The sequence below is a fragment of the Peromyscus leucopus genome, chromosome 15 (assembly GCF_004664715.2).
Source record: "Peromyscus leucopus breed LL Stock chromosome 15, UCI_PerLeu_2.1, whole genome shotgun sequence".
Lineage (NCBI taxonomy): Eukaryota > Metazoa > Chordata > Mammalia > Rodentia > Cricetidae > Peromyscus > Peromyscus leucopus.
The window spans coordinates 58,727,845-58,752,894 of NC_051076.1; the positions used below are offsets into that span (position 1 = coordinate 58,727,845).

Consider the following 25,050-nt stretch of genomic DNA (forward strand, 5'->3'; position numbering starts at 1 on the left):
TAAGTTCTGAGCCCTAAAGGCTGGATACGTGGCCCTCCCTATGACAATCCGCAAAGTGGGTTTCTCTATACTGATTTTATAGGTAAAGGAACAGAGACAGAGGAGTTACAAGGTTACACTTGTTTGAAAGCAGGTGGTTTAAGGCACAAGGCCTGAAAGGCTTCCTTGTCGTGGAAATTGGGTCTCCTTATCATTTCCCCAGTATCTCAAAACCCACAGCAGGTCTGTGGGTATTTCCTGTAAGTTCCTGTGATTTGATTCCAATTCCCCCTTTAATTTCATTTAAATGCACAAATCCAGTTACAGAAGCAGCAACAATTTACGATTAAAAGACATTCTCCCAAGATACTACTTTGTTCCTTAAGTCACTCCCTCTTAGACTATGATTGCCAAGCTAATAAGCATCCACGAGAACACTTTATTCTTACATGGGAGTACGCATCATGAAACACTCAAATCTGAGAAACCTTGAGCTAAACCACATGCTTCCTTCTTTTCTCCTTCCTTCCTTCCTTCCTTCCTTCCTTCCTTCCTTCCTTCCTTCCTTCCTTCTTTCCTTCCTTCCTTCTTCCTTCTTTCCTCCCTTCCCTTCCTCCCTCCCTTCTTTCCACAGTGAGAGATAACCACAGTATGAGCTCACTGGCAAAAAATTTGCACCCCTTATTTGCAGCAGAGACACACCTGGGTCAAGAGGTTGAAGAGGCCATCCTTTAAAAATATCATGTATTTTGGAATTCACAGGTCTGTTTTTCCCAGGAAGGTTTTTCACATCAGCTTTTTTGTCCTCTGAGCCAGGTACCTTCATGCAGTAATCCAGGAATCCACTTGATCTCATTATCTCTGTGTACCCCTTCTCACAGCCACAGACGCCGCCCTACAGCACAGAAAACACGTTCGTGGTTATGTAGGAGCTGTGCCAATGAATAAAGAAGAATTATTCAAACGCCAGTGAAATCACATAATAGTAGCCTTTGATACGTCCTGGAAACTGATTTACCAATGGGATAGAGATCAAATATGTCATCCATCTTTCTGGGTCCCAATGTCAGCACTAAATAACTTGTCAGGTTTTTCTAGTGTGCTTATAATTTGTAGAGTGTTTTAGTATGCTGTTTCTCCTCTTTTAGAGATGTTTACAGCATTTCATCAAATTTTCATCTTCAACTACTCCTCACCAGTTTCAGATGCCTGCCCATAGGTTCCAGTTTTTTCCTTCTTACTCCAAAGGAAAGCCCCAGTTTGTGCACGTATTTTATTTGAATTAGGTGATGCCTGAGTACTGGCATCTTTTCAGATGCTAGATCTCTTTATCACCTTGTACTTTTGGTGCTTAACTAGTCATGACTGCCTTTCTGCTCCTAGGAGGGAGGTCCACGTGGAGGAAAGATATTTGACTGCAATCATATTTAAGGAAAAAATAGCCCCCTCAATTACTCTTCACTGCAGTAACTCTATATATAGAGTGTCACACTATATCACATCCCTACTTGACATTATGACAATGCGTCCTTTATATTTGCTTCCACGGTTTCCGGTCACTTTCATGTGTAATGAGTATCTTTGACAAGCTGACTATGATGAACAATGATAGACAAGGGTTCCTATCTGTCTTGGGAAGTGAATCAGAAAATAATTTCTCTTAGTCCAACAGACAGTCACCAGAATACCAGAGAAAAGAAAAAGGGTGTGATTATCAGTTCCTATGACTCTGCCATTATGGCTCCTTACATACACTTCACCTTCTGGCATTTTCTGAACAGATCCCTGCCTCTTATAGCCACTTAGGCCAATCCTCATCAAATAGCCAGTCTTGCTGGGATCATCAGTTCTTGACTAAATTTGATTTTAAGGAGCAATAGCTACTGAAATTGAATAAAGCACCTTGATGCACTACAGGACAGATGGCAGCCAGAGAACCAAGCACTGTGACTGCCCACAGTTCAGTGCAGGACAAAGATATAATAATGCCATGGATTTTCAGTTGATGGACATTGTCACATGGTGGTGTTATTAAGACATCTTTACAAGATGAATCTCTACTGTTAGTCTGAGAGAAGGGCTGTATCTAGTTAATTGTATGTGCCAAGGGTTTAAGGAATAGTTATTTATGCTTTATTAACATGAATAAAGGTGGGTAAAGGCAACTTATATTTTGCAAACATTGTCAGCCTAAATGAATTTATTTCTTCTTTTTTTGTTTCTATTTTTTTCAATCCTACCCATACCTTTTCTGTGGTAAAGAATTAGCCTGTCTTGAAGTAGACGAGTCATAAAATATGATTGAATGCCTAAATTACTTTCATTGCATTGCTTTTCAGGATACACCCACTGAAGGAAGAAACCTGTCTCTTTAAGATATGCAACAGAGCTTTAAAATACTACATATGCATTGCAACCAGGAAGACCCACTAATTACAATGTACTGCATATTTTATATCAGTTCCCAAGCAGAAGTATGTGGAAGGGATGGGGGACAGAACAAAAATCCTGCATAAAAAACCCAAGCAAATATCTTCATGCACATGTGTGCGAGCGCACCCCCCCCCACACACATTTTTTTTTTAAAGCCATGGTCATATGTTTAACCTACTTTTAGCAAACTAAAACTTTACTCACTCTATGAACATTGCAGGGTAACAAATTTTACCAGATAATTTTTATCGAATATAAACAGTATGTACATATTTCAAAACAGCTCAGCTGCATGAAAGGTTAAAAATAGAATGCGTACATCAACTAAAACAGTTATTGGTAGATGGAGCATAAATTAGACAGCTGAAGGGCAGATTTGGTGAACTTCAGTCTTGGCGATTGTTGTTCTCCCTTCAACTGCCTCTAGATGGCGATGTAGGCACGCAAAATTGCTGCCGGCTGTAGCCGACCCGCACACCTCACTGCCTGTAATGCTGAAATTATAATGCCTGTAGGGGAACCCAGCATGTGACTCACCTGTGTGCAGTAGGAGAACGGTTTTCTACAAGCTGGAATGCATTGCCGAATAGCAGTAGGGCGTGCCTGAGGGGAGCAACCGCCTACAAAGGAAATATCACTGTTATTTGCAGATTTGTCTCTGATAATCATATTTAAAAGTTTGCTATTCCCCCTTCATGGCTTAAATGTATATGTCAGCCATATGCTACACGCCTAGCTTATTAATCACCCTAGGATGTGTTTAAAATGAGGCATTTACAGAGTTTTTCCATGTTCGTTGGCATCAAGAGTCTATCATGTGTCTATAATTGAGGGCAAGGCCTGTGAGCACCCGGATCAGTAAAAGAATTGATGAGATCTCTAGTTCAGATCAAGAGCAGCAAACACAGCTGCTTAGAGACTCATTCCATGTACATATTTCTCCAGTTCCTGGCTGACCCAGCATGGCACTAACTAGGCTGTTTCCAAAAGCCAAGTAAAAGAACGTCACTGTTGCTCTGTGGGTCACATTGCTCAGCACCGTGGAGAGGATTTGGTAAGAACCAGGCCTAATGAGTATACACAGCTGCATACGGACCTCCCCCTCGGCATGTGTACGGAAGCAATGCATGAAGTCTAGAGTGACCAGTCCAATGCTCCACACAGCACTCGTGGGTCTGTAATTGCTGATGCAGGGTTATGTAAATATCTGAGTTAAAGGAAGGAGGGAGGTGTGTCTAAAACCCACCCGTGTACTGCCCTGATTTTGCCTTCCCTTGATTCAAAGTGGGAATAGACATGAAATACGTTTTGAGATAAGTAGATTGAGAAGCTGAGGCATGTAAGGGCAGTGTTTAAACTGTATTCATATGACGTCAGTCGAATGTATAGTCTTTGCAGTGCAATAATTGTCAACCAATTACACTTTGTGGTGTGGCAGCTAGCAAAAAAAGCTTCAGCTCGAGGCTAGAGAGGGAGGACCAGGCCTAGGCATTTCCTGGGAATGGCGCTGCCACATTGTTACTATTGTTCAGAAAAAAAAAATAAGAGAGAGAGAGAGAGAGAGAGAGAGAGAGAGAGAGAGAGAGAGAGAGAAACAGATGCCAAAGTTAAAAACAAAACAAAACTGAAAACCTACTGCCATCCAGAGGCAGCGCCTGGAGTTGAAACTGGTCATGTGGATGTCGGTGGCAATGGCCACATAGCACCTGTCCATTTCACCCTCATGTCTGGGGACAGGGCATTCAGTCCTCAAATTTGTGGTCTCCAGGGTGGATTCTCCAACTCCCACCCATTACAGGACATGGCTTTGAAGCTTTAAGAATGAAGCTAGGCTCTAGTTGTACTTATCGGGTGGTGCCAATGGCCTAAGCTCACTTGTCTGATGGCCTCATGCCAGGCACTGAGAAGGTCCACTGTGCCAACACAGCCCTCACCACTGTGTAAGCTTTCAGCCCACAGTGGAGTAGGAGGCCTCTTTTTGGTTCCTGGATAGGCCTGCTTATAGAGGACTTAGTTTTATCAGTGTACAAAATGGAAAAGTAGCTCAATATAAATTATTGTATGATTGTACTAGGGGCTGATACCAATAATGTAAAGGCATGTAAGCAGGCTAAGGAAGGGGCTATGATTCTCCTGCTGCCGCAGACTTCTCCCAGCCTTGCATAAGCTGTTTGTCAGCTGCAGAACTAAAGTAAAATCAATGTCGATTTAATTTGCTTTGACAAGTAGACATCAAAAAATCTTTAAAATTATTGAGAAAACCATTTGTACAATCAAATTGTACCCTCTTTTAAGAGTAAGGAATCTTTCCTTCAGACTATTTTTAGGCGTTAAGTAATTGCCCTAACCAGGAAAACATTCAAAATCAGCCTGCAGTGGGTAAACATGAGCATCCATAACATCTACATGTTTTTCTTTGCATCATTGATGCCAAAACATTTCAATTTGAAAATGGTATGTTTATCAACTCGGCTAATTTCAGCCTCAGAGAAGAGACGGGTGGACCTGTGGGGGAGAATTGATGCTCAATGGGCTCCTCTGAGTGTCCTCACTGATGGCACAGGCTTCAACACTTTAGAGCCTGCCATTTTAAACTAGCATGCGTCTCCCTCAGATTCATCTGAGACCGTACATTTAGGACTACTTTGTTGTGCTTCCACCGATCTGTTTGGCTTACATGCTCTATGAGTCTTTACATAGAATTGTTGATTCCAAAACTGGGGGTGAGGCCTAATGAAAACCTTCCAGGAAGGCCATCTAAACCACCTGCTCTTCAACCTTGCTTCAATTTGTAAGCGAATTCCTCAACAGAAGCACACTGTGAGACCTTTTTGAAGGCTCCACATGAGTCCTAGTAAGGGATACCTGTGACATTCAGGCCATCGGAACGCTGGCACCACACAGTCCGTTCATTATTGTTCCAAAGGCTCACTTTCCATGCGTAGTGATAGCATTTGCCACCTGCAAGGAAGTGTGAAAACAGTAAGTCTATTACATCTCTCTTACCCACAGAACAAGCCTCAATGCATCTGAGCAGAAGCACGGAAAAAGTGACCTCCTTACCCGTGCAAGGTCGTGTTTCTAGAACCTGCTGGGGGCAGCTGTCTTGATTCTCGAAAGACTGGATTATGAATGTCCTTGACCTGGATTGGCGGCCTGTGGTCTCCAGGCTTCTCCCATCAATGCAGGTTAACTCACACTGGCTCCACTCTGACCATGGGGTTATGTGGCAGTCTCCTGGGTAGTCACATAGTGCAGAGGAGGAGAAACATTGTGAAAACAGGAACCAGACATCAGTGACAGAGATGGGGCATACAAGGGGGCATGGGGTGGAAGTAAAGGGGCATGCGCAGGTCCAGACATTGGCAGAGTTTCAGTCTGAAAGTGCTATTATTGGTGAAATAATTTATAGCTTAATCTAGTTAAGCAAAAGAGGGCAAAAATTAGATTGCCATAACTCTGCTTCAAGTCGGTCGTTGCAACTAGAGTGTAACATGGCTGTTTTAGGGGGGAGGTGGGAAGGATCTGGGGGAGGGGAAATGCCAATAGTATAAAAACTATTTCCAATAAAAGAAACATAGAAAAAACTTTAAAAGGGAGATGTAAAGAATATAATGACTTAGTTTCCCAGGATCAGCATACCACTGCAAAATGGATATGCATAGAAACCATGAAAAATTACAAGTAGGTCATTGAAATAAGATATTTTTGCCTAAAGAATATTTACTTAAATGCATTATGCATAGGCATATTTATTTGTAAATGTAAACATATGGAGTAGACATATGGCACATAACTTAAATATAAACATTGACATATGAATGATGTATACTTAAATATGTATGTGCATATGTAACATGTAAATGCACATATGTATACACATACACATACTGTATTGTAAGGAAATATTGCAAAACCTTAAAATATTCAGTGCGAGCTAAATTGCATCATTAGTATTAAAGTAAAATAATCATTTTATGTTTCTAGTGATGACCTTCACATCTCCACAGAACCTGACTGTTTACGCTGAACTGACGAGCTTCTTGCCTGCCTCCCTCCCGCCATGCTGTCTGTCACTCAGGCTGCTCAGTCCAGTCAGCATTCTGAGTGCTGGGCAATGTGGAGACATTGCTCGATCTGCCTGTTTTCTAGACGCCAAATCCACTGGTCAGTGAGGCCCAGGAAATGAGATCCTAGCTTAGGTTTTGTTTCTAAAACTAGTACTGCTTTTTTCTTTTTTTTTTCTTGCTCTCTGTCTTTTAAAACGTTACCATACCCCATAATTCAAATGCATGAAATCCCATAAATAATTCAATATTGACACGATAGAACTTTTCAAAGGAAAAAAAAACAGTGTAAATAAAAACAAAACAAGATCATCATCGTTGGGGTGGGGTGCTGCTCATTAGGGGAACTACACACCTGGGCAAGGCACAGAGCACAGCTGCTTCAGGGTTCCTTCTTGGAAGGGGACTTCTCCACACAGGGCATCCTCCACGCGGACAGCTGTGTGGGATATTGAGCCGTTGTGGACTACGCAGGAAAAGCTGCGCACCTGCACGCCTTCCCCACAATCTCCACCCTGAGAGAAGAAAGGATGCTCTCCAAATTAGCCAGATAGAATCTCAGAGGTCCGGTCCCCAAGGAAACCCCAATGACACACAGCAGCTTCCTTCTCTTTGGAATTCCTTCTCAATGGTTGACAATAATAAAGCGTCACTGAACTTCTGGGGTTGATAGGGAAAGTGATATAGAAACACAGACGAGTGCTTTAGAATTTTTGCCTCCAGAATAAGATCATTCATTCTGGGACTTGGGAAGAATTGACAAAATGAGAAAACCTGAATAATTTGTCTCCATGTACGTGAGAACATAGTCTTATTTATAATCACCTCCCAGAGAACATGCATAGTCCTGGGGTATGAATGTCTCTTTTATTTTTCCCATTTTTTCCCTTTGCAGAAGTTGATCCTTTCTCACAAGGATCAGGTTGGGATGCAAATAAAACTCTTGATTTTTCTCCATTGCTGTTTGAAGTGGTTTTCCTGGTTTGCCTACTGTACTGAGTAATACTCTTTGAGGATGTTTCATGCTAGTGTCACCCAGGAAGCTGGACACAGAGGGGAATTCATACAGCGCCCCACAGACACAGAAAGGTAGAATTGAAAGGCTTGGTGGGCACTGAGCTCAACTGTCTGCTGATGGACATTACTCATGAGATGGGTCTCTTCACCAGGATTTTAGTTAGGTGTTTGTATTTCAAAAAGAAGTCCTTTGGAAATTTGGATGACTTCATCTGACAGTTACATTTCCTCTCGTATACCTAGGAAGCAGAGCTGGAGGCAAAGCTTTGATGTTAAGGAGGTGCTGAGCCAGGATGCCAGTGAAGAGGATCAGACAGAACTGAGGAGAAAGGAGGGAAAGCCGGGCAGTGAATTACACACTGGACCCAGTGCTAAAAACAACTGCAAGTATGTCTTGGTTGCTCATAATATCTTCTAGATGTGCCATCCCATGCCTTGGTACCACCCATAAAGGACAGAGGGCAGGGGTGGGGGGAGGCATTTATAATGCCAGAAACTCTTTTGATCCTATTCTCACTGATCAGCATGCATTCGGGTGTCGATTTTCCTACATAACCAGGTTGAATTTGTGTCAACTAAGTCCAAAAGCTAGTAGAGAGCTAGTTTTCTATTCCCCTTTGCTGTTGTGGCCACTCTGTGTCCATCTGTAGAGATAGATAGATAGATAGATAGATAGATAGATAGATAGATAGATGGATGGATGGATGGATGGATGGATGGATGGATGGGTGGGTGGATGGATGGGTGGGTGGATAGATAGATTAGATAGCTAGATAGAGACTATCTCCTCATTAGATGACAGTCTGGTAACTCTACACTAGAAACTTGGGTTTTATCTCTTTCTTGGTCCTTCCTGTCTACAGAGGACAGATATTGCACTGTCTGGATCTTGGAAATGCTGTAGGCAGGTCTTGCAGAATCAGGAGTGCAAAAGGACAAAAGTGTCAGTTAAAGCGGTTAAGATATTGACCCTGGGCATAGCGTAGGTGTTCTGTCTACTCACAAGCCAGCTGGTGCTAGCCAAGTACAATGGTACAAGCTTCTGGGCATCAAGGGAGCATGTGGAGGGCTGCTAGAGAAGTAAGATGGCACAGACCACCAGCTTGGGAGCTCTCTACACAAGGCAAGACAAGACTAAGAAATTCAGTAGTGAGGTTTCAAGTCAGCTACAACTAACTGTGACCTGAAAATCATCAAATGGGAAATTCTAGAAACAAACAACTTAGGTGTTTAATTGCATGCCATTCTGAAGCACACGATGGAATATATCCATCCTCTAGATCCTCTAGAGATCTTGGAATGTATCTGTCATGCAAGATAAGACCCCCCCCCCCAAAAAAAAAGAGCAAAAAAAAATTGCAAGGAGATCAACTGGCAAAAAATGAAACATTCAGTTTGGGTGAACCCAGATTCCAGATTTTAGAAGTTTAAAACATAAGGATCCTGAGGCAGTACACAAATGGGACACCCATGTGTCCCTTTAATCCCAGGAAGTGATGGCAGGAAGCAGAAAGGTATATAAAGTGTGAGGACCAGGAACTAAGTTGGTTAAGCTTTTAGACTTTTAGCAGCAGTTCAGCTGAGATCCATTCAGATGAGGACACAGAGGTTTCCAGTTTGAGGAAATAAGATTAGCTGAGGAAATGGTGAGGCGAGGTTTGCTGTGGCTTGTTCTGTTTCGCTGATCTTTCAGTGTTCACCTCAATATCTGGTTTCTGTGTTTTTTTTTTTATTATTAATAAAACCTTTTAAGATTTGTGCTCCAGACACCACACACTTTCTTAGAAAAAAATTAATAGAAATTATAGTTGGTTTATTTAGGATAGTTTCTCAGTTTGTTCATGCTACTATACTAAAATACCTTCTATTGAGTAATTTATAAGTGATGGACACGCACTCCTCAAGGGAGTCTGAGATGTTCAATATTAAAGTGTCAGTAGGGGGCTCCCTCTAGATGGGACTTCCACATGTCCTGGGGGCAAAAGGGCAGGTGCCTTGGGCCTTCCATCATGAGGGTGGAACCTTCCAGACCCTTCCTCCTGATGACATTTTTCTCTTATATTAGCAGCCAGTCTTCAACATAAGAGTCATGAAGAGTCCAGGCACACCACAGCAGAGGGTGGATCATTCCAGGACTATCATTTAGTCATGAAGAGTACCATAACTTTAGGCCTAAATGCATCTCTGGGAAAAAGAAGTTTAAAAATCAATCTACAGTATAACAATTAAAACAAATGTGTAATAAAAATTCACTGCCTAAACTGGAAAATAACAAGAACAAACTGAATTTTCTTTCTTGTGGGGAGTGCTCCTTCATAACTTAGTATCCAGATGATGGCTTTGCTGATTTTTCTAGGTGCAGTTTTTGCTGATGAGTATAAGGACTTCGTGTACTTGGAGATGAGTCTAAAGATGCCCCAGTGGATGTGGGGTTTGAAAGTCCTGATACCTTCAACTGACAGCATGAATCGATGAGAGTCCCTTTTGACATTCCATCAGGCAGCTTGTGTAGCAGTGTAGAAAACGAGCCTGCAATGGGGATCATCTTAAAAACCAAGACAAACAGTGATAGGCTCCTATTGTGTATCCTGGGATCAGCCCACATTCATCCTTAATCTGTTATACTTTTAAGGACAGTGCCCACATGAAGAGAAATCAGCATCAGACTGACAAATCCATTCATGAATCAGGCATGCTTTTATACAGAATTTATGAACTCCAGTCAGAAGGCAGACCCAAGGTCCTTACAGCAAGCTGGCAAACAGGGAGCATTTCCTCATCCACCCTCACTGCCTTGATCCTGAGTGAGGTTTCATTTACACTGAATTTTCACCTCCACCAGATGTGAACAGACAGATGACACTAATAAACAGAACTATAGTTTCAATCAAACTTGTAGAAGCAAATGCAATTCATTGAGCTCTTTATTTATGTGAGCTTCTGTGCTAAGCATTTCATGTAAGTTATCTAAAAAATAGTTGTAAGAGTGAATGTTCTCCAACTTCAGACTGGATCAACTGAAGATTAAAATTTTTGTAAAAAAATACTTTGATTAAACATGCATAGGTTTTTCCCCTTGTCATTACTCTTTATGTCATATAATGAATGTTTGCATACCATTTACATCCTAATAATTAGCACTATAATTAATCAAGAAATACTAACGTATAAAGGCAAAGAAGAATGTAGGTTATATGCAAATACTATAGCATTTTCTATAAAGGACTAGAGCTTCTGAAGGTATTGGAAGTGAGGGGGAGGGCACCCAAGAGTCAACCTATTGAGACTCTCATAAGCTAGGCAAGAAAAATGAAGCTTGGAGTGCTTAGATAATTGGTAAAGAAGTGCAACTTCCCAGAACCGTGAGCCACATTGTGGTTGCTAGATGCCAGAATCTCAACTCTTCATGAATAGACAGACATGAGTGGCTGAGGAACTTGCATAGGGCTGGCAGGGTTTATGAAGGTGAACACATCTTTTTTTCTGTTAATGTCTTTCTAAAAACATTAGAGGCAAACTTGTCACATCCACAGTGCCATTCGCAAGCCTCCGTCATTATTGCCTGACACTTCCTGAAGTCAAGCAGCCAGTGATGTGCTACTGCCACCATCAGCAGCAGGCACCTGATGGGTTAGAGCATGAGCAGGACAGGAGTAGCAGGGAAGCATTGGGAAGACTTGGTATTCCTTTGTGTGGAAGGCCTGTATGTGTTTTCATCAGCAATGCCAAAAAGCTTAGCTGTACTTTTAAGACATGACACTTAGTGAAAAGATCCCAAATATTTACTTCACAAAGAATTAGCAGACTTCAGGAAAGCTAGATGCATCTGGGCCTCACGACAGCCAGTCCAGGTTTCGTCACAGCTCTTTTTTTCCATGCTTCTGCTTTATTTTTGTCTTTTCTTTTGAGCCGTCTTGCTTTTGAGTGACTGACTTTATCCACTAGGTGGGGGAATGTGGCAGCCAAGAGTTTGTGATTGCAGGGTCTTTAACCAGCTTCAAATCCACTTCGAACTCATCATCAGGAACATTGACTGCCCTTGTGGAGGTAGGTACCCAAGCATAAAAGTGAACCACGGACTGTTTTTGAGAGATTTGAGTAGAGTAAGTCTCTTCCTGTCCTGATGAGGACATCGAGTGCTGGTGGGTGGGACTCACTCTGTCCAGAATCTGACACAGCTTTGCTGTTTCCTGAGGAAAATCCAACTCCTGTCCCCTGGGTCCCTTCAGCCTCTAAAGTAGTGCTTCATGAGGAAAGCCACCAACCTCCACCTACCTAGTCACAGACCCTGGTCACTGCCCATCTTTGTCCCTATGGTTCTGGCAGGAGCGCCATGACAGCAACAGATTCCATTGGGCATTTGCCCAACGTGATCCCGTGAGACAAGCTGCTGGACTTGTCTATCAAAGGTGAAAAGGCTGCTGGTACCTGAGAAGGAAAAGGGAAGGTGCAAAGGCAGAGGAGGAGTGCATGTTGGGAAAGACCTGGAGCATAGCCATCCTCCGTCCCTCAGCATCTCCCTCCTTCTCACCCTTCACTTTCTGTGTTTGTTAACTTTCCTCTCCCTTACCCCATCATGTAACGGCTCCTTCAACTCCCTGTCTACCATGCCACAGTTGTCATAATTATAAAGGGGGACTATTTGGTCCTTCTTCCTCATTTCAGGTAGCACTTCCAATTCCCGAAGACTTCAGAGAGAACTTTAGACAAGTAGACGAGGTTGACTGCTTAGAGCTGTTAGGTTATTTCTGAATTCATCAGTCAGCATGTCCACCTTATCTCCACAAAACAACAACAACAGCAAAAAGGTGTACTGAACACATGTGCCACATAATTTTGTTCCTCTGAGACCTATAAAGATACACGGGCATTTAATTTTCTGCACTATTACAAAGCCGCTCAACACAGCCATCCTGACAGGGGCACCAAACATCTTTACAAGAATACTCTGAAGATTGCTTAATGTGTAATCAGAATTATTGTTGCCTAATTAAAATATGCTTCCAAATAGGGACTGTAGGAGAAACTACTGAAAGGCAGACATAAAGGAAATCAATGCACCTTTTCTCAAGCCAGAAGCCAGCGAGAGCAAGCAGCGGAAGATCTTCGCTGATCAAACACAAGCTCAGTGTCCGTGACACGCAATAATGTCACCAGGCATTTATATCTCAGCCCAATAAAAAAGTAATTATTAAGGAAAGGGTAGTAACCTTGGTTCATGTAATAAAGTTAGAATGTAGCTTTCATCCACTTTTCATCTTCTGCCCATAAGCAAGGCATTGTCAAAGCCAAAAGTTAACTTTTAAGAGACACAATCCAAAGCAAGCCGTGCATTTCCAGAGTCAGGGTTTTGCTTAATTAAACAATGATTTGATATTCCCAGCAAGCAAAGAAAAAAAAAACCAAAACCAACAACATAGAATTCTTGAGGTTGCCAAAGAGATCGGCAGTTCTGTGACCCGCTTGTTATAATCAGTGCCTAATGAATGGCTGTTTACTTTCTTAGCAGTATAACTCTGTGGGAAACTAACTCACTTGCTTGCATTTTTTCATGTTCTCCATTGTGTTAAAAATAACAGGTGCCCAGAACCTGGTGCTGTGTAATTTATTCAATCACTGTATTGGACGAGACAAGTGCTTTGCACACACTGAGAAGCATTCTCTAAGTGTCATTGCATGACCTACCTCCAATTTACATGCAGACCAGTTGCCAAGGACCCAGCTATAGCAGGGTACCACTGGGCAGGGTTTCTGCTGGATGAGCTCTGTGGGGCATTGCCGTCCTTCTCCTTGGGTTGGCATAGTGATAAATCGAGTCCGGCTCATTCGACCTAAAATAACAAGAGAGGTGCCAATTGTTGGTTAAAGTTTGGCTCAGAAATGGAGGGAAGAATTGTTGCCAGTCTTCATTCTATGACAATGAACACTGTCCTGCCCCTCGCACTCTTTGGTTTCTGCCATTTCAATTTAGATGATGAGAGAGACGTAAACTATCTCAATATTGATGTTTCAAAAGATCTGAAGTTATCTCCATCTTCTACATCAGTCTTCAGGTCTGAACTTGGTATCTCTGTCAAACAGGCTGATTTTGTGACTGCAATAATGCTAATTTCCTTATCAAATATTATTAAGCTTTATTGTGATCTAGGCTTCTTGCTATGTACTAGCTATAGTGATAAAATTGTTATATATATATATATATATATATATATATATAATATATATATATATATATATTCTGCCTTCAATGGGGGTACAAATATTAAACACAAATAGAGAAAGCTGTGAGTTTTAGGGTCTGAAATAACGAGGCAAATGCCACACAAGCCATTATTCTAAGACATTCCACAGGATGGTCACTCCCAAGCTTCTTACAGTTCTCCCCAGTTAGCTCAATAAGACCAGTTTTCCTAGTGACTGTGGGCCCATTTCTTCCTTTACTGAGCATAAGGAAAACATTATAGGTTGGCTTGTGTAGAGGAACCAATGGCACTCAAAAACCATATATTCAAAGAGGCACTCCATGCCACAGTGAAGTAAAAGGGTGGGTTAATGCGTGGCAGAGAAAACGACAGTCTCTTCACCTCCCAGTGTCCCTCTCAATGGGACAGTGGATGGAGTCACCCAAGGTATTCAGTTGAATCGTCTTCTCTTTTCATGGCCCCCTCATTGCTGGTTTTTCTTATTGATGAGTATGAGATAAATTTCATTTAATTATTGTTATGTAATTTATCTTATTTATGCATATGATGTAATTTCTTTGTTACAAAGTGAACTATGTTCATGTATTTTGCACATGTTAAAGAAAGGCAGAGCTTTCTGGGAGTATGCATTGAAGCATACCCACCTCCCATGCCCCATGCTAGAAAGGCTCAGAGATGGTTTTCTTGAAAAGTTGAACTTGAAACAAGATCTCTGAGCAGGTGTGCTATGAGGAGAATGCTGTGTACAGTGTGGCAAGAGACGTCTCAAATTGCAGGGTATGAAGCTAATCTGAGGACCTGACAGTGGCCACAAGGCTAGAACAGTGGTGAGGAAGAGAAGATCTAGAGAACATTCTGGATTCTTTTTGTAGATGTGAAAGACTCTACATGTATAACCAAAGAGAGATAGAATGATGTTTTCATAGCATTCACTTAAGCCTAAGGTAACATACTTCCATAGGGCCAGGTCTCTAGTTGCCATTCAGAATACTACCACAGACTTTAGTGATCAAATACTCTCTGTTTGGAGAAACTTGAAACAAAACAAAACAAAAACAGAAAGCTCCTGAGAATCTAAATTCTTTGGTGGGTGAGTCCTGCTGCTAATATTATACTCTCTGTACATTAAGTACTAATTGAAGAGAGTATTAATTGAGGGGGGTGGAAGTAGAGCTCAGTGGTAGAGCACCTTCCTAGCATGTGTGAAACCTTGTGTTCTCACAAAAAGACAGTGTCTCTGAAAATCCCCTAACTGGTTATGTGTTTATTTCATATTTTTATAAAATATCTACATTACATTAAATCATCTAAAATGTATGATAGATAATATACCATCAAAGCACTTATTGAAGTGGTACCATGTGCTTGACAATATTCTAAACAACTTATATGTACTGGCTCACATAATAGAGCAATCCTGGAGAAAAGTCTATTATTTGTCTGTATTACAGGCAAGAAAATAAATCCCAAAGCACTTAGGCCTGTTATCTAAAGTTAAACATTAGTCATGTGGGGAATGAGAGTCATACCTAGGATGCTTCAACCATGCTGTTGGGTTAAAACTGCAAGAAGTTAGGAGAGCTACCTATAGAGGATGTTCGTGGGAGACATCAAAGGAACTTCTGACAATGGAATTTATTTGTGACAATATGGGGTTGCTGAATCATGATGCATCTTGAGCACAGAGCTCCTGAGTATGCATTTGGACATTTCCGAGAACCATTAAAATCAAATTATAGTTCAATATATTATCATTCATAAAATGCTGTCTATAGCCTATGAATATATTTTGCTCAAGATTTCATATGAAGTTTTGATCAACAACTCCTCAAGTTTAAATTTTCTGTCTATTTTATTGGCCAAAGTACATATTACCTAATACATCATTGCTACATTATTTTTGGTTTTGTAATTATATTTACAATGTAATGATAAAAAGACTGCATTTTATTATGACCAAATAACTCTGAGTTTGTTCTCAACTTGATGGTGTGTTGATGGCCAATACTTTAGAATCATTTTATTTACTTCCATTCAAGTGACAGATATTTTCTGTTGTAGATGTAAGTGGAGGAAATCTAATAAGTTCAAAAGAAAAAGTTATGATGTTACAGGTGATATGAATGGAAAAGGAGAAATAACAGGGAGGAAACTTAGATGGGGGAGTACGGCAGAGGAAGAGTTAGGGAATAACTAACACAAAGGATGTCTGAAAAAGCCATACGGAAACTCAATACTTAGCTTCTCTTCTCTCTCTCTCTCTCTCTCTCTCTCTCTCTCTCTCTCTCTCTCTCTCTCTCTCTCTCACACACACACACACACACACACACACACACACACACACATGCACAATGTATTTGTATTCATATAAAAGTGCTTAATTGGCATTAACTTACACTGGGGATAATGTTCCTCCCAGAACCCTAGGTTGCCAAATAAAATGTTCAGTGACAGATGTGGGATTCCTTCTATTGAGTTATTGGTTAAGAATGTCCCAGAGGCCGGATGGAGGTGGCTCATCCTTTAATCCCAGCACTCGGGAGGCATAGCCAGGCAGATCTCTGTGAGTTCAAGGCCAGCCTGGTCTACAGAGTGAGATCCAAAACAGGCACCAAAAACTACAAGGAGAAACCCTGTCTCAAAAAACCAAAAAAGAAAGAAAGAAAAGAAAGTCCCAGAGAACTGCAAATCACACAGACTTTTCTTAGTTGTCTACTGGAGCCTGATGAAAACGTCCCATTGCTGAAGACACTGCATGTGCTGACTATAGGACATGGAGAAAATGAATTGGGAATGATGAGGAAGTTTCCTCCTTGTGGTTAGTTTTCGTAGTACCAGGAGTTTGCAGGGGGAGTAGGAAAAAAAGTCACCAACAGTCTTACTCAACCCAGAGCACTGTGAACTATAATGATGACCTGCAATGCAAGATGTTCCCTGCATACAACGGTGACATGAAATGTCACAGGGCGTTCCCAACCATTTTCTGATTGGGTTTCAGGTCCACTTCACAGGAGGAAAACATAGACCTCACACTGGAATTCTTGCCAAGAACTCATCGTTGGGGAGCTCTCAGGCCCAGATTATTCTTCTAAGTGGACATAGTAAATTCATATCTCCTTACCTATAGACTAGTGTGTCCCTCACGCCTCATTGGTGAACATGTCACATAGATAATGGTTAATGCTGAAACTCCCAACTGATCCAAATGCATGGAATAAAAGTGGGTGGAATGCTCAGCCACAAATGAGACATCTATATCACACCCTTCCATGTGGTTCACAGATATTAAAGAAAAGGGTTAAGAAGATCACAACAGCCAGAGGTTAAGGAGCATCAGAGCAAAACAATGTCTCCTGGACATGATGTGACCTCTGTGTTCATTAACTCAGAACAGCAGAGGTGGCCTGTACAAGAATAAGCCAATCAACATCCTATCAGGTAGGGGAAGGGACTCCTGAGCACCCCTAAACTACGGAGATCTAGATGGCTTCAGCCAGAAAGTTTCTCCAGTCCTGAGTTCCTTCAGTACCAATCCCTTGCCCCAGCCCCAAGGTCTCTTAATAATCATTTAGAGTCTTAATATTAATTATCAACTGTTTGGCCTATGGCAGGCTTCTTGCTAGCTAGCTCTTATAACTTAACCCATTTCTATTAATCTATATTTTGCCACATGGCCATGGCTTACCAGTACTTTCACATCTTGCTTCTCCTGGTGGCGGCTGGTGTCTTCCTAGATTCCACCTTTCTCTTTTCTGTCTCTCTCCTTGGATTTCCTGCCTGCCTCTAAGCTGCCTTGCCATAGGCCAAAGCAGTTTATTTATTAACCAATGGGAACAACATATATTCACAACATACAGAAAGATATCCCACAGCACTTCTCCTTTTCTATTTAATCAAAAAGGATGGTTTTAACTTTAATATAGTAAGATTATATATAACAAATAGTTACCAAGCAAGAATTACAGTTATAATATCTAGTCTATTTGTATTTGGCAAAATTAAAGGAAATATTCTATCAATCCTATATTGTGAGTGTAAAGTTTCATATCTATTTCATCTTTTATCATGAGTAAGGAAAACTATAATTATAACTATCTAGTCTTTAAATACATCAAAACCCCAGAAGGATATAATATTACCTAAGTAAATAGGAAGTGCATTTAAGCAACTTTCAAAAATCTAGAATAACAGAGGAAATTAGATTCAGGGTTCTTGTTTGGAAGAAAAAATGAGGATATAGATAAGAGGCAGATATTGAATCTACTCTGAAAAAAATGATATAGAAATCATAGAATAAAGGGTAGATTATTGAATCCACTCTGAAAAAAAGAACATGGATATGATAAATAAAAAATATGATAAACAAATTATTGGATCTACTTTTAAAAGGCAACTACTAGTTTTAAATATTTTACATTGGACTGGATTTTTGTAAATTGTATACAAATTATGTATATTGATACAAATTTGAGATTGATTTTGTTAAAAATATTGTACATATGTTGCTAATCTTGTTCAAGGCATTGTGCCTATACAGTTCATTTAACAATCTAATGCAGTTTTCTAGTCCTTGAAAGTTATTACCAACTATTTAGGATAATAAAGAAATGCAGGTTAGTAGTTAGTCATTACAATTGAACCTGTAGTCATATTAGGTATGTTTTCAAGGTCAAGCAGCAATATACTTTAGATAGACAGGTCATCTTCAAACACATCAGAGATCTACAGGATATGGTATTTAAGATGTTTTAATAACAGAATTTTTTTCTTTTTTTATGACAATGAGAAATGTCTCCTCCTGGCAGCACCAATATACTTAAAAGAAAATAATAGGCATTGAAGAAACTCCATGTGGAGTTTACTTTCACTGTTGCAAAAGTTAGCTACTGGGCAAGAAAGTGCCTTGCCTCAACTGCTGACAGTATGCTGTCTAAAATGGACAAGCAGGACACAAAAGAAAAAACTGCTGATTCTTACCAAGACAAGGTAGGAAGGCCCTTTAGAAAATCCTGCTTCACAGATGAGTCTGTCAGATATGCTAATCCTGTAGGCCAAAGTTGGGTGCCCCAATGTTGCAGAGAAACCTCAGGTGACTGTCTAGGCAGTCAGCTGTTTCTACTATAACTCACTTTTTTTGGAAGTTGTTTGTTTGCACTTCCTGTTTAACTAGGTAACATTATTTATTTCCTTCTTGGGTCTCTGAGGGAGTTGAAGTTTAGATAGTTAAAGTTTTCCTTATTAAAAAATTCAGAAAAGAAACCCACTAAAGAGGTGTAAAGTATATAAGTTTGAAAGACATCAAAAGAATGTTTTTGGTTGGTAATACAAGTTAGGATAGAAAGTGAATTAGGTACATTTTGGACTCAGCAAAATAGGATAGATAATAGAATATTTTCACTGAATTTTTCAGTTGCAAATGGACTAGACATTGTTGATGTATTTAGTGCCTGTATATATTGTATATAGTTATTGTACATAGTTTTTTATATTTTTTATATTAGTTATAACTTTTTTTTATTTTAGACAAAAAAGGGGAAATGTGGTGATATTTTATTTGTGCACCCCAATAAAGCTTATCTGGGGATCAGAGGAAAAAGCCAACCACTATATTAAACATAGAAGTCAGGCACTAGTAGCACATGCCTTTAATCCTGTCACGTGGGAAGTAGGGATCTGTCTGGGTCTCTGTGAGTTTAAGGCCACACTGGAAACAGAGCCAGGCATGGTGGCACATGCCTTTATTCCCAGCACTAGTTAACCATAGAGGTTTGGAAATCTGCACAGACAGGAAGTGATAGAACTGGGCAGAAAGAGGAAGTGATGAAGCTGGGTGGAGAAAGGACGTAGGATGGCAGAGCACACTAAGGTATATAGGTGTGAGTATACAGGAAGCAACTTCTCTTGGCTGAGGATTTCCTAGTGGTAAGAACATGGCTGGCTTTTTTTTTTTTTTTTTTTTTTTTTTTGCTTTTCTGATCTCTCAGTTTTCACCTCAATATCTGGCTCTGGGGTTTTTTATTGGTAAGACTATTTAGCAAATTGTCTTACAGATGGCTTCTAGGGGAGGGAGAGTTAGTTTCCTTTAAGGGTCTGTTGCCTGGTAGGGAACCATGTCCTCACCATGCAGGGAAACATAGCCTCACCATGCAGCCCAGTTGTTCTTGTGAGTTTAAAGTAAAATAAAAGGATATGAAATTGGGAGGGGTAGGAGGTGGGAGTGGATTGGTAGGTATGGCGAAGATGTGATGAGGAGGTAGAGGTGGGTTGGGAGGCATTATGGGGATGAAGGGGTGAGAATGACAAAACACATTGTATGAAATTCTCAAAGAATTAGTAAAATTATTATAAACAATGATGATGTTATTGTTCAAACAATGAAACCTTTAAGAGCAGTCATTGAGAGCACATCCATAGGGCTTACCCTATCTTTTGCTCTTGAGATACAAAGATAAGATCTTCAAATGTGCCTGTCACTAGCAAGTAGCATACAATAAATCTTTATTTAAAACTCCTTGTTATTCAAGGTTGTTTAAGGTTCAACATGAATACTTCCAGCGAAGACATGAAAGTGTGAATGGACTTGGAGTGCCTACAGATTCCATTTATGTCACCTTTTCAAGTCAAGGATATTTTGCTTATATCAAATAGCCAATGTATCCCTATGATTAAAGACTCACCAATTCTGAACTTTCAAATTAAAAAAGGAGCAGAATGAAATGCAGATGATACCATGATGTGGGCTTGATCCTGCCATAACAGTGATCCAGGGCTCTCAGGATCCATTTCAGACTGGATGGAACCCTCAGCCTAGCAAGTATCTCCTATCAACGACTATTCTATCAGAGGCCACAAGCAAAAGAAGTCTGGACAACCTGGTTTGTGATTATGAATTTTTTTTTGCGGGGAGGGAAAGTGTGGAAGATATGGTCAAACTACAGGAATTAAAAAAATCATAATGGGGATGGAGGAAGGAAGATTTTAAAAACAGCCAAGGAACAGTAGAAAGAGGCCTGGGCTTGGCACCAGTCATCCATAGTTGGAAACAGTTCTTTCAAATTAACAGCTAGAAAATGATGTGACTGTATGAAAGTAATTTGAGTCCTCGGAGCACGAATTTCCTGTCCTGTAAAATAAAACTAAGAATACGGAAGGGCCTTATTATCTGAGGATAATTCAGGTTGGGGAAAATGTCATTTATAAGTGAGCCTCTTTTAAATGGGAATGAAATTATTTTTAATAAGTACTAAAAATGTTTAAATGGGATTCTTTTTCTGGAACTTAGAAGTCTGTAACTGAGTTTATCCAATGTTGAGTGCCATACAGATCATAATTATGAGTGTGTGCTCACCATCAGGATAAAGAATAAATCAGCCATGAAGGTTTCTTACATAAGTTCCTGATTATACTATGAAAATCCATTTTCTATGACTGGTACTTGTAGCACAATCATAAAGTCTTTGATCTTTCAGTAACTCTCCATGCCTTGGCCTCCTTTGACTCCTCAGTGTGAAGACCAGTCCCTTTTATAATTCCTTTGCTGAGTGTCCCCATTCCACCTGCACTTAGTGATTGATTAGCACATCCCCTGAGCAATGGTAGAATAGTATGCTGACAGAGGAAGCCTGTGGGAAGGTGGATGGCTTTATAAGCTCATGAGTATCCTAATGTTATGTAGCATATAGAGTCCTAGAGACCCACATCAAGAAGATTTGGGTGTGGAACATTCAGATGATGAGAATGAGCTAGATATATCTCACACTGTATATGAACATCTTATGGGGGGTGTCCAAAATATACCGAATACTTGTTAAAATGTTTACATCTTGAAATTTTGAGATAATACAATTACAACATTTCTCTCTTCTTTTTCCTCCCTTCAAACCTTTCCATATACCTTTCTTTGTTCTCTTTCAAATTCAAGTCTTCTTTTTTACCAATTTTGCATATATGTATATAGGTATACACATATATTCACAAATATAACTCGGTAAGTCTGTACAATGTAACTTGTATGTATGTTTTCAGTAATATTGTTTTATATCAGTTCTAAGAACTAGCCTTCAAACAGGTCTGTGATGAATTTACAAATCATGCTTCCTGTCACCTCCTGTATCTTGTTGCTTATGGAGTGTACACAGCTATGAAATTCATAACCTGCCATACTCCTTATGTTCTGGCCTGGGTTTCTTCTGTTTTCTGGGTGACAGGAAAGGGTGCTGCCATATGTATCCCAGGCTTTCAATGTGAGAAGGAGGAATTTCCTTGGGCATGTTCTTGCCTTCTCTTGCTTGGATTTATGTTTCTTAATATAAGCACAAGAGAAGACTTTAGACATCCCGGGGAACCTGGGTTTGGTGATGAGTGTGGACCATATATCTAGTAACTAACATCTATGAGATGAAGGGAAGGGGCTGATTTTTCTTTGTTCAGGTTCTTCCTGCAAAACAAAAAAGTTAGGATGGACCTAAAGTACCATGGTTGCTGTTAGCCAGCAGTTTACCTCTCTGAGCTGTTTTCTTTCCTTCTGGGAACACTAAGACATCATTATCGACAACAGTGGTACTGGACTTGCTACCACATTAGCAGTAGTTATTTACTAGGAAGGAAAAAAAAGATTGCATGGCAAGACCTGTAGATATACATAAGGCATATAATACTAGTTACAAAAACTAAACCCCAAACAGAGACAGACCAATCCTGGTACTTGTATACAGATTTGAAGTATGCATCTGCCCAGCTCACATTCCCTTTGAACTCAGCAGTCCTCAAACTGCATAAGACGGCCACACTGACAAGGTACTTGTGAGGCATTTAAAGCACATTCTAAAGATCTCAAAGTTAACTAAATACTTGTCAGAATTTACACAGAAATGAAATGAATATAAAGATTTCTTTCTTAAAAATTGTCACAAACAGAGAAAAAAAAATACAGCAACCATTCTGATTGCACAGCCAGGTCTCAGCAGCCACTGTGCCCTTTTCTGCAACAAGCTTCAAATAAGAATTCTTTTGGGGCCCAACACAGAGTTGCCGAGTTAGCTGTTTTGGATAACTGGTTTTGATATGATTCAAGGAGCCTGGGGCCTATGCTAGGACACTTTGCTCAGCCTTGGTGTAGGCAGGAGGGGACCTGCCTGGCTGAGTCTACCAAGCTGGACTGACTCCCCAGGGAGACCTTGCCTTGGAGGAAGTGGAAATGGGGGTGGATTGGGGAGGAGGGCGGGGGGGGGTGGGAGGAAGGAGGAGGGAGGACAGGGGAATCCATGGCTGATATGCGAAATTAAGTTAATTATAAAACAAAAATATTTAAAAAAGAAAGAAAATAAAAATGGGGAATAGTGTATGTATATGTAAGGGTTGATGGATAGAAAACATGAGAATAACAAAAGGAGCACTGAGTGATCTCCAACTGTTCATTTCAGGAAACACCTGAGCAACCCACGTGACTGTGCTGATGGATGCCTGTGTGCTGAGCATGCAGTCATGGAGATACAGTACTACAGCAGCAAAAGAACGTGAAGTGACCTGGGCCTTCTAACGTGCTTGTGAGTATTTCTATTTTTGTCTCATTTTCCAATAAGGCATCATTTCTTTTTTAATATAAATCCAATTCTCTTAGCCATATGCTGTAATTATTGGTTTGGAACGGCCATCCAGAAACAGATCTCTAAGGAGTTGGTCAATTATTACTCGGAATAGGGGACTGTGACATGAAAATCAGGCTAACTCTGGTCTTTTTTTTTTTTTTTTTTTTTTTTTTTTTTTTTTTTTTTTTTTTGAGACAGGGTTTCTCTGTGTAGCTTTGCGCCTTTCCTGGAACTCACTTTGGAGACCAGGCTGGCCTCGAACTCACAGAGATCCTCCTGCCTCTGCCTCCCAAGTGCTGGGATTAAAGGCGTGCGCCACCACCGCCCGGCGACACTGGTCTTTATTGATGGGAACCAAAAAGTAGATTATTGAATAAAGTATTTCCATTTTCTACTTTCTTCCTCTATAGATTTATTCTTATTTTTGGTGCCTGCTTATTTACTATTGCTCAGTAAGAACCCTAGCAGGTAAGATAAATAAGAAAGAAGCAGATAGACAATCATGTTTACCTTGTTAACTTTAATTGTGTTTCTCTGTAGTTAAGACATTTTCCTGAGAAGTGCATCACTGGAAAAGCACTCCTTACTATTGAGGGAAGGCTGGGTCATTTGGGTGGCTACCTTGTGTTTTCATGCAGGGATGGTATGCCTGTTCTTGCTCAGCTCCTTTGTCTTCCTTGTTCTGACTCTGGTCCCCTTCACCATAACTCTCCAATCTGTATTCCATCAACTTACCAAACAAATCCCTTCTACAGGACCGCAGTCTGGGGACACACCTGTTACTAATCTTATTTAAGACACAATTAATGGAAGCATAGAGACATTACATGATTTTCTCAGAATCACAGTTAGTACTAAACATATGGTTTAGTCCAAAAGCATGTGCTTTCCAGTAAAACTTATCTAGCCCTTGTCATGGGTGTTGGGTGCTAGAATTCAGTTGCTAGGTCTTTTGAGAAAGTTCTGTATTGTATTTAGCCATGTCCTCTGCATTCCTATCAATTTGTCATCTTAATTCATATACTTCATATTTTCCTTTAGCAAAAGTAATTGATAGTAACATAGCCATGCCCTTTTCTCCCATGAAAGCTCTTGTTTTATGAACTCATCCTAATAAGTCATCAAGAACAGTAAGTACAGTTTCATTGCATATGAAACACTCCATTTCAGGCAGATAGACATGTACTGTAATATGATTGAAGCTGTGCTTTTAACAAATACCACCCACAGTTTTTACTTTAATTTTAAGTGTGGACATTGCTGAAGAAGAATTTGGGATCAGGACTAATGTCTGACAAGGTGGAGAGATTATCGTGCTGAGCAGTGATTTAATGCCCGCTCTTGGCCCTACCCTGGGCTTTGTTAGAGATGAAGGATATGGGAATGAGTCTTCACTCAGGTCTGGAGCCCCACAGGCTTGTTCTCTACAGGGATTCCTTGGGTCATCTGAAAATTGCTTCAAGGTCCCAGACATCTTTCATCCTAGAGAACATCCAACTCAGGCAAGATAAAGACCGCTGAGGCTGCTGGAGTCCAGATGACTTTGGTCTCAGCCAGGACCATATGTTGAGAGAGGCTAGTTGCTGGAGAAAGTAACAAGACCACTTAGAGGTCAAGAGAACCACAGTATCAGAAGAGGTCTTTGAAAGGAAGATGATTAGTACCTTTAAGTCCTGCTTGGCTATAGGAGCACTAGGCTTTCTGTGGTAGACTGTCTACATCTTGTTTAACTGCTTACCTACCATTCAGTTCTCAATCATCACA

General features: G+C 40.4%; 1 protein-coding gene across 2 annotated transcripts in view; it reads right to left on the minus strand.

The window, feature by feature from the left end:
- Thsd7b (thrombospondin type 1 domain containing 7B) overlaps positions 1–25,050 on the minus strand; it is an 848,740-nt gene that overhangs the window by 10,749 nt on the left and 812,941 nt on the right. For both annotated transcript variants that reach the window (XM_028874962.2, XM_028874961.2), the window contains 6 exons: positions 13,182–13,327; positions 6,835–6,994; positions 5,476–5,649; positions 5,278–5,373; positions 2,950–3,032; positions 682–874 (listed from right to left, as the gene is read on the minus strand). In XM_028874962.2, the coding sequence (XP_028730795.1) occupies positions 682–874; positions 2,950–3,032; positions 5,278–5,373; positions 5,476–5,649; positions 6,835–6,994; positions 13,182–13,327 (852 nt within the window). The remainder of the gene's footprint in view (positions 1–681; positions 875–2,949; positions 3,033–5,277; positions 5,374–5,475; positions 5,650–6,834; positions 6,995–13,181; positions 13,328–25,050) is intronic.